Source organism: Hyalella azteca, unplaced genomic scaffold (genome assembly GCF_000764305.2).
Source record: "Hyalella azteca isolate HAZT.00-mixed unplaced genomic scaffold, Hazt_2.0.2 contig4797, whole genome shotgun sequence".
In the NCBI taxonomy this organism is placed as follows: domain Eukaryota; kingdom Metazoa; phylum Arthropoda; class Malacostraca; order Amphipoda; family Hyalellidae; genus Hyalella; species Hyalella azteca.
The window spans coordinates 7,220-22,478 of NW_025935008.1; the positions used below are offsets into that span (position 1 = coordinate 7,220).

General features: G+C 42.3%; 1 protein-coding gene across 1 annotated transcript; it reads right to left on the minus strand.

Moving 5' to 3' along the window:
- Positions 1-3,132: 3,132 nt before the first annotated feature.
- LOC108673113 (beta-hexosaminidase subunit beta-like) lies at positions 3,133-14,718 on the minus strand. Its single transcript, XM_018160893.1, is given in 12 exon segments — positions 3,133-3,383; positions 4,754-4,952; positions 5,363-5,663; positions 5,871-5,993; positions 6,677-6,823; positions 7,569-7,626; positions 7,876-7,988; positions 9,336-9,491; positions 9,656-9,819; positions 10,335-10,460; positions 14,030-14,111; positions 14,481-14,718. Coding segments are annotated over 12 exon segments (1,887 nt in total). The 5' UTR covers positions 14,648-14,718.
- Between the last annotated feature and the right edge of the window lie 541 nt (positions 14,719-15,259).

A 15,259-nucleotide genomic window follows, 5' to 3' on the forward strand; every position in this document is an offset into this window, starting at 1 on the left:
TCGGTCCACCCAAGCAACGTCCCATCTTGTCTTACGTATTCCTACCTCCAACTATTTGCTGCACTAGTGTGGCGGAGCAAAACTTCTATCGGAATGTAGTCAATTCTATTTATTTCTCTGATGCATTAATAAGCCAGTCTATGAATATATTATAAGGTATTGTTTATACCATCAGTATTGCAAAAACATGCTTTCTTATTATGGGTCAATGCAGTCATGTTCTATTATGCATTCTCTATCTTCGCTCAACGATGCGAGTGCTTGAGCTGTTGGGTGCTTGTATGTCTTCATCGTGTACGTCATCATTGTGATGTTTGCATTAGTTCGGTAATAGTGCAGTGGTTGTGGAAGCTCTAGAGTCTATAGAGCATCTGGAGTGCACCTGAGAAGTCGCGATTACATCACATAGAGTCTGAAAATAAATTACCTCGCATGGAGACAAAGAAAAATATCACCACGGAAGACCTCAAAATCGTACTAGTCAACGAGCTGTGACGAGCTCTCCATTTATGCCTCGTAGTAAAAGTTTTCAATTTAGTGATGGCGTTCCTAATAATGGATTAAATTTTCTTTTTTATTTTAACTAATAATCACCACCAGGTTGTTTATATTAGCATAAGCATCAAGTGTGCAACAGATACAGTATATGCTCATAATGATAATACATGTATAAAGATTATTAATTTCTGTCTGGGCCCCTTGATGAAGATTATCCCAGAAAACCCGACATTACAGAAGTGCGTGCGAACGAATCAGTCGTGTTGAACGTACGTCTCGCCTCGTTCTCTTCATCCTCAGTCGTGTTGAACGTATTACCTCACCTCGCTCTCTTCATCCTCAGTCGTGTTGAACGTATTACCTCACCTCGCTCTCTTCATCCTCAGTCGTGTTGAACGTATTACCTCACCTCGCTCTCTAGTGGCGATGCAGCGACCGTGTTGTGGCGATGCAGCGACCGTGTTGTGGCGATGCAGCGACCGTGTGGTGGCGATGCAGCGACCGTGTGGTGGCGATGCAGCGACCGTGTTGTGGCGATGCAGCGACCGTGTGGTGGCGGATCTTGTGCGTTTAACGTGTCTTATGTCAGCTTCATTCGATGACTGCTACCAACGAACTATTGTTACTCTGTGATTGTCACGTATGCACGAAGTTCAACAAGTCATTAATGATTGCTTCGGATGATTGAGTCGCTCCGTGAGCGCCAGAGTCGGAAATCATGTTTTGGCTTCGATACACGGATAGATTGGGTCGAAACCTCTGGCTTGCAAGGGAATGATAAAGCTCGCTTTTTATTACTAAATTCAGAGCGCATCTAATTTAATCTGTTTTATTAACGTAAAAATAAATCGTTTAATCCCTTTATTTATGAAAAAATATTTATTTCGTATTGCCACGTGCATGCCATACGTAGCAGTTTTACATTTGAACGTCTGGTCATTTCTCATTGAGCATTAACATTATTCTGTCCAGTCTGTGTTCTCTATTTCTTAGCATCGTTATACCTAACGATGGACGTCATTCAGGGCATAAAAGCTTCTTGATGATCGTTGCATTACTTTTCTGGCATGCGATAAACTTACGTTGATCGAGCAGCTGCGCCGCACCGCCTGGCGACAGCGCATTTTGAGCCGTGAGCGTATAAGTCAAAAGTGACGCGTATTGAGTTTTGCTGGTGCGTGACGTTGGAAGCAACTTCAATCTTTATAGGATGTTGTGGCCTGTTTCTGTGGCTAAGTGCTGTTGCTGTGGTGCCGTCATATCAGAGCTGTGCAGTTGTGGTGCTCGTAAGCTATCACATCAGTACTGTGGTTCTAGTAATCCATCATGTCAAAGCATTCCACAATAAAGCCTGCAACTCACTTTTAAAACAGAGGGCCTACCTACTCGGTAGATCTAACGTTGAGCATTCCTACCTTGACGTCCGTGTGAGACATGCAAGTAAAGCAAGTAAAGGCTCTTAGATTCAGTACGCATTCGGGGCATGTGGCGTTTGAGATCTGTTGAGTTTAGAACACTATGTTGTTATTCCTTGTAAAGTTTATTTGCATCGGTACTTATTTATATCGTTCTAGGCGACGCTTCCACCATCTGTGATACGCAAGTCTTGCACGTCAGGCCAATAATTAAAGACGACAGCGACGCCAGTCGCTCTGCGTCGAGCAGACGAGGCTTTGGCTAAGGCACCGTTGCCTGCAGAAGTTCCATTTCATTTCTGAGACTTAAATTCACCGTAGAGGCGCACGTCTTTCCTTTGCCACAAAATCTTTTGTATTGATATGCTTATTCGTTTCGAATTAACCTCTATTGTAAATAAACTCTGCTGGAAAGGTCACGAATGCATAAGTATTTTATGTTTTTTCCCAAATAAAAATGGAACGTAGTTTGTCTCTGGAGCCCTCGGTTCTATACAGCCACGAGGCTTTGGTGATATTTTAGGTGCGTCTTGCGTGAGGTCTTCTTGTTATTCACAGTTATGAAGACCAGTTGCAAATGAAGAACAATGCCTCTCTGTTGAATTTCATTTACCTTCTTATATTAAGGAGAGTTACTCGATTGGACTGAGTTCGTTGAACAAACAGTAAATGTCTGCTATGAAGTATAGTTCTGCTAGCTTATGAACTTGTTTGCGTCCACAAGTCGTAGTAATAAACAACCGTTAGATAAAGCACCTCTAAAGTGAACAGTAACACTTTCATAACCTACAGCTCTGGAGCGACCCCCTGTCGGTGGTGTCGTCCTTGCGCGAGGTGGTGTCGTCTCTTGTAAAAGCGAGACCGGGGAACCACAACAACAACAACTCGCCGGGGAACCACAACAACAACAACTCGCCGGGGAACTACAACAACAACAACTCGCCGGGGAACTATATATACAACAACAACAACTCGTACAACACCTTCATTTGGTGGTTCAATTTGGACAATAATGTTTTCTACGTGTCCATGAACTGTCCTTTCTCTTTGAATACGGGTATGCAAATCTAAAACAGGAGAATTAAACAAATGCAAGACTGCCACAAGTATGCTAAAAACAAATATTACTATTGGATTAATAAGGAGCCAACTGTCAAGAAAATGTCATAAAAATGACAGCTTGACATAAGAGGTGAGCACCACCTCGAGGTTATGTGTATTAAAGGTCAGAAAGACAATAGCTCCATCCGAGCGGCTCGGCATCGTAGCCCCTATCGAGGAGCCGGCAGCGCATCTCCTCGAGCCGCGGCGCCGCCTCGTTGGTGCTCTTGACAGACGCGTCGCTCCACAGGCGCTCGGCGACCACCGACGCCCGGGGCCACGTCCTGGCGATCAGGTTAGTGCGGTCCACCCACTCCCCCCACATGCACGCCTCGCCCCCCACCACCAGGCTCTTCTGCGTCTCAGTGCCTGAGGGCGAAACCCAATACAATGAACCTTAATTGAGATTAGTTTTAGTATGCCTAATATGAATTAGCTTGCATCCCCGCGTTACTAACTCTCTATAGGCCAGGCTTGAAAACCAGTAAATTGAAACAAACTAAGCCTTAAGTTTCATCACGAGGCTCCGTTAGGTCAATGCCACGACCAGTCACTATGCTCTCTATTAGATACCATGCAGAAAAAAAGCCGTGATAACGCGAGCGATTGAATTTTACGAAACTCCGCTTGGCTAAACTGCATGAAGCAGCAAGTGCAGTATTTATTTTGTGCGGTATTGAGTACAGCATACATTTCGGACATGAATTTTGCCAAGTCGTGGTCTTTCCTTGAGGCACGGTAATGTCTGCGGTTGGTGCATACATTAATTCATAAATTTAGGCTTCACACGGGCAAGAAGACTTGTTGAATGAGCAGAGCAGCTTCAGCCTAGCTCAATTCTAACAAAGAATAATATATAACCTTTATATTAGAACAAAAAATCAAGCGAGGAAGTATCTTGCCCTGCAGTCAAAAATTGTGAGGAAAACATTGCAAATGGTGAGAAAGGACTCTAAAGCCTTCTTGTCGTTTGCTAGTTCAGATTCTAGTACGAACATTGTGTTTCCTCGGTATGGGTTCGGAGTGGCCGAGTATTCATGATCGACAAGATTGGAGCAGCGAGTTTCGGGTCTGGAATCCGCGACTAGTTGTGAAATTTCTTATTGGAATCGATGACCCAGTGAAAATTTAGAGACGCGTCAGCTTCTGATTTGGAATACCAGAAGCTGGGGCGACTCTAAATTTTGTTAAGGTGTTAAGGGAGGTGGCCGGGCGGTTAGGAATTAATCGGGGCGCCAACTAACTCACTAGCTGAAGCTGACACCGCTTCACTATACTACTTATACGTATTTGTGATTTACAGTACGTCACCTCGAGGTGACGGGAGATGCACAGGCGATCCAATTTAATTTTATTAAAACTACTCCTGTACGTTACAACTTTTTTTGTAATAGAATAACATCGGAATATAGTTTGAGGCAAAAGCAATGGGTAGGAAATTAAAAGAATTTTTAGTGAAAATCTTCTGCAAGTCTAAGAGGAATACAGTAAAAGAGTGTGAATATTTCGTTACTTGATATCAAGGAATTTGTTCACTGGAACTTATTGACTAATGTTCTAAACGAGCAGATAGAAGCCTTTTATGACCATCCTTGTATAACTTTTTAAACGTTGCCGTCAAAATTTCAGATATATTAGATTAAATTTCTGAACCTTAACGTCGTAATGATAAGCATACTAGATAAAAATTTTTAACTCTAGCGTTAAATGTTGAAATAAATTAAAGGTTTAAGCATTACCATTGAAATTTTGCGGGTCGCACTCGTAGTACTGGTGCCAGTCTGTACCGTAGCTGATGTAGTTGAGGTACCAGCACGACGAGAGCAGCGTAGAGAAGCCTGCTGCTGTTACCTGTGGAGAAAACGTGGTGTGGTGGTGGTGGTTGTGGTGGTAGGTGTCATCACAGTCACGAGGCGGTGTGGTGGTAGTGGTGGTACACTGTTAGAAAAAACGGTGAAAAAACGGTCCCACTGGCGTTCTAGTGGCCGATCGCCCCGTGAAAATAAACTGTTTCTCCGTTTTTATCAGATGTTTTACGGATTTCTAGTGTTAAATTAGAATAAAAACGGCGACACGATGTTTCTTTTCACGTACCGACCGGCCACTGAAACGCCGGTAATACCGTTAACGGTAATTTTTCTAACAGTGTANCATTATCCTCCTTGTATTTATCGGAAATTTTAGAACTCATTGGTCCCTATTGAATTATAATTAACTAATTCACAAAACTCTATCGAACTACAACCTGTCTCTTATACACATCTAGATGTGTATAAGAGACAGATGTAGGCCTCGGTACCTATGACATGGGCCTGGGTACCTATGACGCTGGCCTGGGTACCTATGACATGGGCCTGGGTATCTATGACGCTGGCCTGAGTACCTATGACGCTGGCCTGGGTACCTATGACGTGGGCCTGGGTACCTATGACGCTGGCCTGGGTACCTATGACGCGGGCCTGGGTTTCTATGACGTTGGCCTGGGTACCTATGACGTGGGCCTGAGTACCTATGACGCTGGCCTGGGTATCTATGTCGCTGGCCTGGGTACCTATGACGTGGGCCTGGGTACCTATGACGCTGGCCTGGTTACCTATGACATGGGCCTGAGTACCTATGGAGTAATCCGTGGTAGCTTTAGTACTGTACCTTCAACACTGTTTAACGTTTAAAACTTTACTACTCGATGTCTACTGCTCGTTTATACGGAACTACTTGCATGAACGAGCCTCTGTTCAGCGGTAAACTTTATATTCAATGTAAATTCATATACTACAGTAGACATATATTTCATCAGTACAGTAAACGGCTTTTCATTAATTAATTTGCTTTAGTAAATTAGCTACCTATTCTCACCCGTTGGCGGTAGGAAGTTTGGCCACGATGTCGAGAAGTCGTGCAACGTAGTAACTCTCCAGGCCTTTGTAAGTCGTGATGTTCTGCTGGACCATGAACTCCGAAATGCTTGGGTTGCTTATCCTAGAATAATAATAATATGCGTTTAAAAATTATTTTTTAAAGACAACACATCTACAGAAGCCAGTGTCTCCGATGTTACACATGTACAATGAATTTCCAATTTTATCATATATTACAAAAATGAAATTTTAATCAAAATTATTTATCAAAATTTTGTATTCTGTCAATTGATTCATGCATTGTCCCCAAATTTACGCAAGTGTGCAAAATTTCAGATCGATGGGAAAGGTAAAAGTGTGTTAAATATCTATTATAAGTTTTGTACCAGACAGATAACAAGAAGTGAAGTTAAAGAGAAGTGTTGTAAAACGTACACATAATTTGTCAATTTTCACTTGTATTGTTCAGCTAATATTTTTCGAATTGCGGTCACTTTCCTTGAGAACGAAAGAGGCATGAACCTAAAATTAATTTTGTTTTGTTCTATAATAAACTCTTTTGTCAAACTATTATTCCGAAACTTTTCATTTTTCAGTCTTGCATAAAATAAAGCTCAGACGAGTTCCCAAGTACAGAATGATAATCCTGTTGACTGCATGTGAACTTAAACAAGGTAGCATCGTGCATCAGGTGGCCCAAATGAGGGCGGATGAGCGATAATCAGAGGCGGCGATTCATCGTGGCCTGGGACTGCTACGTCCGAAACAAGTACCAATATTACCAAGATTACACCGCATACCCACCAGCAGGCGAAGGGCACCTCGTCGCCGCCGAGGTGCAGGTAGTGGTCAGGGAAGCGACTCGTCACCTCCGTGAAGAGCGCCTTCAGGAAGTCGTAGGTCGTCTCCTTCGATGGGTCGATGGGACCGTACAAGCCGTTCGGGGACCCGCTGTATAGAAACATTCAGCTATGTATTATGCTGCTGAAATGCTGCTGAAATTGCTCCAGTTGTAGGATCTTAATCTATGTTTCCTTTTATTTTGGTTAACATACTCATTGGCATAAAGGAAATGAATAATGCTTCATAAAAAATTGCACATAATCTTTTATCGATATTTTTGTCCTAATCGACGAAAAAAGCATTCCAGATCGTTTGTTCATTATTAGTATTATAATAATAGTTGAGGTTTGCACTATTGTCAGGTTACTTCCTATACTTGCTCAGGCACTACTTGAGTCACCCTCAGTGACGTCATCATTACACGTCTATATAAACTCTTCAAACGGTCCCTCGAGTCAGTCGATAGCCTGAAAGAACCACACTAACATCTTGCTTCCAACCGCTTATCCGCATCTACGTATGAACGACTCCGGCAACTATGCTCCACACAATAGTGTCGTTATCAACCATTGTAGTAAACTCACTTATCTGTATTAGGCTCCCCGTGTCTTACCTTAAATAATTGATAAGGAAAAACTAAAGGAACTCTCGTCATTATCCTCCTTGTATTTATCGGAAATTTTAGAACTCATTGGTCCCTATTGAATTATAATTAACTAATTCACAAAACTCTATCGAACTACAACCGGACACTACATTCCCATATAATTTATCGTTTTTCACAACGCAAGTCTATACCGAGGACAATACACCGATTAGCTACATTACTCATCACGACTCATTTGGATCTTACTTAGTGTAGCATTCAGTGAGGAGGTCAGGCTGGCCATCGCCCCAGCTGCGCGTGTGACCTGTCATGTTCGGTCGGACAAAAGAAAGCGGTTCAGTATTATTCATTTATGGATCGCGCATCTCTCCCTGAATAAATATAGTTTTCAGCCTGCACATGCAGAACATGGCGGTGAGCAAAATTCAACGGCTGTCGAAAGATCGAGTATATCTGGGGAGAACGAACCTCAACAGATTATTGAGTATTTTAGCGCAACGCTACTTTATCGAACCCGTGAACGTCCAGAAGTCGGCACCCTATCGCTATTCACCTGGAGTATCGAACTCCGGAATGACTCGAATGCCGCGGTCTGTTGCATATGAGACGATGTCGGCAATGTCGGACGATTGGTAGACTCTCTTGCTGTCCCACGCGCCCATGGTGCTGAAAGTGCGGTAATTATTTGTTCAAAACAACTGGTGTCATTAAAATTTTATTAGGGTGGTAAAGTCTATATATCAGCCTAGCCCATCTTAGGGTATTGATCATAATATTACGAACAGCAACATATGTTCGATCATGACCATATAATAATAATTCTTTGCATTACTTCGTCCCTAAACGATACAGTTAAACTAAACACTAAAAAATGAAGCATGTACCCCTTCAACCCTCTGGTGGCATTCCCAAGTTCGTCATTTGTCTACTTTCAATTTATTTAAAAAATATTTTATTAATTTGAAATTTTTGCCTTTTTTACTGCTTGACTGTATAACCTCATGCCCACTAACTGCCAGCCTGCCAAATTTTCTTCTCACTTAAGACATGTTTTATTTTATTTTTATTTTTATTATTTATTTTTATTTCTATTTTTAATTTCCAATTCTGTTTTAAATAGAATTTTAACTTCAACTCTACTCAAGTCAATTCAATTTTACACCTGTGTTTTCCTCCGTTTACTGTACGATGGCTGGACAGAGGAAAAAAAAGGTAGTCGAAAAGCCCTCTAATTCTGCTAGACAAAAGGCTAAAATCAAATCAGCTAAGTCGGAGATGAAAGTTTGCAAACACTGCAAAGAGATCTCTGTGAGCGAGGCAGATCAGACTGTCATGTGTGAACGCTGCGAAGACTTCATTTGCTTCAGCTGTTCGAAGTTGAGCTCTGACGAATACTTGCTTCTCCAGAAAACTAAATTACTTCATTGGTTTTGTCGTGACTGCGAAGAACCAACTATTGGTATTCGAAAAAGCGAAAAACCGGTGGAAGAGCAAGGCAATGAGACGAAATCGTTGAATGATGTTGTAAACGCCTTGAGTGAGATGGTGCACTATCGCCAGTCATGAAAAGATCCGGTCAAATGACACGAGTTTAGATCTTCTGTGAACAAGGCCCGAAAAGGAAAAGAATCGGCGACAGGCCACATCAGGCCTACACTGCAGCGCCGAGATCACTATGTTATGTTATGTACGTTATATACCGCCCTATATTTAAACAAATTTGTTAGCAGGAAAGGGGTCACGCCGCACAGTTATTAATTGCAAAGTGCGTAGAATTCGCTAACCCTGAAGTTAGAGCAGAGTTGGTGGCTGGCGCATGTCCAGTTGTTTTGTTATAATTCAGAATTCGACATTTAATGAATCGAATTATCATAACTATGATATTGCGAACCTGCGTTTGGTTAACAATACCAAATTTTTGTATACACGGAAGTTCTTATACAGGGAAGCATTTTTGTCGTGATCGCGATGCACGTAAGCGGCTAGTTTTATTTGATCACAATCCGCGATTACCTGAGATCGGGGTAGACGTCGCTCTTGTAAGGGAAGCTCTGATCGTCAACGATGTGCCAGTGCAAGACGTTGTATTTGTTCATGCTCATGAGATCGAGCATTTCTTTTATTTTGTTCATGGGCAGGAAATGACGAGCTGTGTCGATCATGAAGCCTCTGAAACAAGTTTGAGTGAACATAACCTTGAACTTCATTTTCACTCTGTAAAGTTTAAAGGATAGAAATCGACGTTTCTATTCTTTAGAACTTAAGCGCAGCATCTTAGATCATTAATGATCATCATCACATGGATCCCTCATCACAGCATACATGGTTCAAACCTGTGATAAAAACGCGGGAAGTCCATGATCTGCGTGGCGTATACGGTGTAGGTGCCGTCGCCTTCGGGGATGAGGAGCTGAGATAAGGACTCGAGACCTCGCAGGATGCCTCATACGCTCACCGCTGTCATGCTGCCCACGCCAGGCTCATCTGGACTGTCGATCTGTACCAGCGCTGTCAACATTTTTTTCAATTTTAACTGTTTAACTCGTTAATGTTTAGATGTTTGTCTCGAATTCTCACGTAAAATATTGTAATCTATTTACTTTGATTTAGCCTGTAAACGCTTAACATTGTCCGATACTCAACATGGCAATATATATGCAGTTAATACAGTTTCTCTTGAAAGTGCATTTAAGTTAAGCCTCTATCAGTTGGTGCTCCGGAAATTCTGAATAACTTGTGCAAAGAACCTGAATACATTATGATTAAATCTACAAGCATCACACTACTTATAGGAGCAGGATAAGAATGCGTCAAGATGTGCCCCACGTGTTGTAAATGTAGCTCAAAGTAAGAGTGACCATTCATTTATCAGAATGCGTCACTATAGCCTAACTAATAATTATCCTAACCATCATTGAGTCTTGCTGTTTAACAATATGTAAAAATTCATAAAGATTGGAAGCATGCATCGCGGCTCATAGTAATTTGAACTTGACTGGGGAGAGGAACCACCTTTATTTCATAATGCTCGTCCATGTGAAGGTAAGGCGCGTCTTCGCAAGCCGCCAGGAGACGAATCTGGAAGCTGGTGAGTTCTATGCCCCTCACTCTGCCAGCGTGGCGAGCCTTCGTTTGCTGCTGAAAACCCATTTGAAGTGGTTATCTCTTATCCAGTTTGGTCAAATTGCACGTGAATTGATAATCTCAAATATCAGTAATTATCCAAATAATATCTCAAATATCAGTTGGAAAAATATGTGTGTATTGGAAGACTGGCACTGTTTATGTAGTTGGGGTTACTCAAGCGCGGATCCAAAATACCCATCATATTGAAATATTAAGTGTAGCTCAAAATTATTATTTGTTTTAATTCAAAATATCTTTTGTGATGCCTTCAATAAGGCATCGCATATTATCCCTCGGATTTATAATTGAAGTAAACTATATTATTAAATTTGTTCTGCCAACTTAAGTTAAGTTGAAGTTAGGTTGAAGGTAAGCACTTCAGAATCATGGCAATTTACTTTAAAAATTATTTGAATAGCATGTAGGATGATAGCATACTGATTAATAGCATGCTGAATGATAGCAGGCTGGATGATAGCATGTAGAATGATGGCATACTGATTAATAGCATGCTGAATGATAGCATGTAGAATGATAGCATCCTGATTAATAAGCATGCTGACTGAAAGTATGCTGGATGATAGCATGCTGGATGATAGCATGCTGGATGATAGCATGCTGGATAATAGCATGCAGGATGATAGCATGTAGAATGATGGCATACTGATTAATAGCATGCTGAATGATAGCATGTAGAATGATAGCATCCTGATTAATAAGCATGCAGACTGATAGTATGCTGGATGATAGCATGCTGGATGATAGCATGCTGGATGATAGCATGCTGGATGATAGCATGCTGGATAATAGCATGCAGGATGATAGCATGTAGGATGATGACGTGCTGGATGATAGCATGCTGGATGATAACATGTAGGATGACCCCAAAGTCCGTAGCATTCCGGTAGACCGACGAATCCTCATGAGAAAGCGCAAGCGATTATAGTAAATAAACGAATAGCTGAATCCACTAGTGACCTGATGAGACAGCGACTATAGTAGAGCTCCACATGGAGACTGAACGCAGGTTGCAGCAGGACTCGCACAGGATAGAAGAACAAGCTGCCAAGGAATGAGTAATAATTGAGGTCATTAGAGAGAACCCCAAATATTTCTTCAAATACGTCCAGTGAAAGGCTATAATAAAGACGCCAGTGGGCCCGCTGAAGGATAACTATGTCCTTGTCGGAGTTAACCATGGCATGTGTAACTTACTGGCATAGCAATTTTAATCAGTGTTTAGTAACCCCCGCTACCCAAGACAGGAGAATGAAGCTGAAGTTCTCCAGGAGCTGCCAGGTGGAAGGGGATTGGTGAACAATGAGTTTGGACCATAAGATATGAAATAAGCATCACAGAACTGGCGTCGTTTTCAGCGCCAGGATCCGATGGAATTTCGGCAGTGCTGTTGAAGAAGTGTGTTGGAACTCTGAAGGCTCCGCTCACAATTAATGCTCTGGAAAGCCTCGATAACAGGGAATTATACCTGAGGGCGTCAAAGTGGGACTGATAACGCCAATCCACAAAGGAGGTCCGAGGGACAGACCCCAAAATTACATACCTGTGACCTTGACATCACATGTGATCAAAGTTTTTGAGAAGGTAGTGGTCAGGAGGCTTTCCAGTATATGACGAGGCTGACCTGCATGACAATGGACAACATGATTTCCGGCGTAATCGTTCCTTTTTGTCACAGTTACTGGAGCACCATCCCCGCATTGTGGGGCAGCTGGAGGAGGGAGCTGGTGTGAACGTAGTCTACCTGGACTTTGCTAAAGCTTTTGACAAAGTTAACATGGGGTGCTTTTCAGAAAGCTGAGGCTGTGGGGGATAGGAGGAAACCTGTTAAGGTGGATCCACAACCTCCTTACAGATAAAGTACAAGCTGTCGCAATTGGAAACTCAAAATCGAGAAAAGCGAGGGTGAAAAGCAGAGTTCCACAGGAATCAGTGCTTGGTCCGATCCATACACATTGCCGATATCGACGCTGAGCTTACCAACGCATCTACATCGTCATTTGCGGACGATACAGGAGTGCTGATAAAGATCACAGAGGACCTAGACTGCGAGAGGTTACAGGATGACTTGTCGACAATCTATGATTGGCCCTTAGTAAACAATATGTAGTTCAACGGCACCAAGTTCGCAGTAATGAGATACAGAGTCCACACAGAGACCGGGATGCCACAAAAATTGAGCAAAAGCAACTAGTTCGATATCTCGGAGTGTTCACGAGTACCGAAGCCACGTTCGATGTAGTCGCGCGAAGCAGACAACGGATAGGATGGATCTGGCGGACATTTCGAACGAGATCGAGAAGCAGCACCAATGACTACACTCTTCAGAGCCCTCGTGCTCCCCAATCTTAAGTATTGCTGCCAACTTTGGTCGCCACTCAAGGCGGGCGCAGTGCGGAAACTGGAGTCAGTCCAGCGGACCTTAACGTACAGGATCAGCGGTATGCGGGAACTGGAGCTGAATTACTGAGACAGGCTGAAACTACTGGAACTGTACTCACTGGAGAGGAGAAAAAAGAGATATATCATATTGTACACTTGGATTATATATGGTAACCGGACTGGCTCCCAGCTTTGCGAGTGAGACCTCCAGAATAGTGACATTTTACAACGAAAGGGGGAAGAAACTGTGTAGGATCCTCCATTTAATAACCGAGACGCGACCAGAGTACTGACTCTTCGTGAGGATCACTGTCCTTGGCAGGAGCCACGGACAGTGATCTTGTCTTGTCTCGTTAATGTCTTGTCAAAAATACTGAGAGGAGGGGAGTTCACCCTTGCAACATTCAAGAGACGACAGGACAAGTGGTTGAGAATGATCCCGGATTGTCCAGTAATGGGGAACCACCCTCAGCAAGTGACAAGCAACAGCATCATGCATCAGCTGGCCCAAAGAAGGGCAAATAGACGGAACACTTCAAACGTTACATCCTGGACCCGAGTGCGGGGTCACCTGCCTACAGCGACTACTCGGAGACGGAGGACGACGAAAGCGGCGCATCAGCGTGATCACCGGGGACTAGGAAGTCCCAAACTCATCAAAAGGTCATAAGATAATAAGGATGATAGCATGCTGGATGATAGTATCTAGGATGATAATATGCTGGATTATACATGTTGCATGTAGGATGATAGCATGCGGGTGATAGCTTGTAGGATGACAGCATGCTGGGCGATAGCATGCAGTATGGTAACATGTAAGATGATGACATGTAGAATGATGGCATGCAGGATGATAGCATGTAGGATGATAGTATGTAGGATGATAGCATGCTGGACGATAGCATGTAGGATGATAGTATGTTGGACTTGGATGATAGCATGCTGGACGATAGCATGTAGGGTGATAGCTTGCTGGGTGACTGTTCTGCTCCGAGTGATGATCTTATAGGCAATCATGGGCAAATGAACGAAATAATCCTAGTTACTATCTCCCTTAAGCAAAGCCGTGGTTTACTTGCTGCTATGTAATACTTTTAATGACACAAATTATTCAATTAATAACTCACCTCCTGTATTATCTAGTAATCTTAATTTTATTTATCTTCTTGAGGCCCGCCTACCTTGTAAGTGGAAAACATGATGACAATGTAGCGATCCAGCGCCCGCTGCAGCAGGGGGCAGGTTTGGTCAGTCACTGTAAAGCTGCACGGCAAATAACTTGCTTCATTTGTTGCGGGTAAACATAATGTGTAACATTCAGTTGCAGCAACCAAGGTGTTCACCACGTAAAGGCTTCAGGTGTTTCCTTTTTATTTCTTCACAGGGAAGTTCTTAATTGCATAATAAACATATAATAGGACAAGGATGTAATCTCATGACTCCATCTGGATAAACGAGCTCAACAATCTTTTCAGCAACACTCGGCAAGAGGAAAGTGCACAATGTTCACTACTTATTGACAATTTTGCTTTATACTAAAGTTGTTTGGTTCTTAAAATATAGCCATCAAATCTTTCTTAAAAATAAATATAACAAGTTGAAGAAGGAAGACTAAGCAATAATAATACTGACTTGAATTGCCATGGTGCGATGGTGACTGTTGAGGTCTGCGACACTTGCATCTGAGGCTTGGGCCACACTTGCCCTACCGTGGGCACGATGTAAGGATGGCCGCCAGACACCTCACGTATAACGTGCACCAGCATACACACCAACACAGCTCTGCTCCACTGCTTCATTGCTAACAAATGTGCCCTCTAAACTACAACTGATAACTCAAGCGACGTCGTCAAAATCAGACAAATAATTCTGTTCAATAATCAGATGAAACCATCAAAGAATCAGATTAAAGTTATGTTTCGTATTGTTTATTCATGACTTTATTGATTTTTAGAACGAAACGATTTTTATTCAGAAATTCAAATACCTATGAATTGAATGAACAATTGCAGTACCTTGAAATGAGTCCTAAAAGAAACGTGAGCAGCATGCGGAGTTTCATTTTAGGTATTTTTATTTTCCTATACTGCTGTCTGACTTGAGTTTATCAAATTGGCTTCACAAAATTAAAAATTTACTCAAAAATCTACATTCTCAATCACGAAAAGTAGACAAGTTTGATTTATTAAACTCCGACACATTCAGAAGAAAGACCCAGCAACAGTTATATAGCTTTGAAGATCATATACATGTGTGTCTCATGGATTTAAGTAAGGAACTGCACGCCGAGCAATTTCGGGCCGACATTAGCCACAGTTAGATAACTTCACCTCTAATATATAGCCTCCTTGTGAACGCAATTGGTTCTAGCTAACATTATGAATTGCTTAAAATAATGAACATGTTATAAT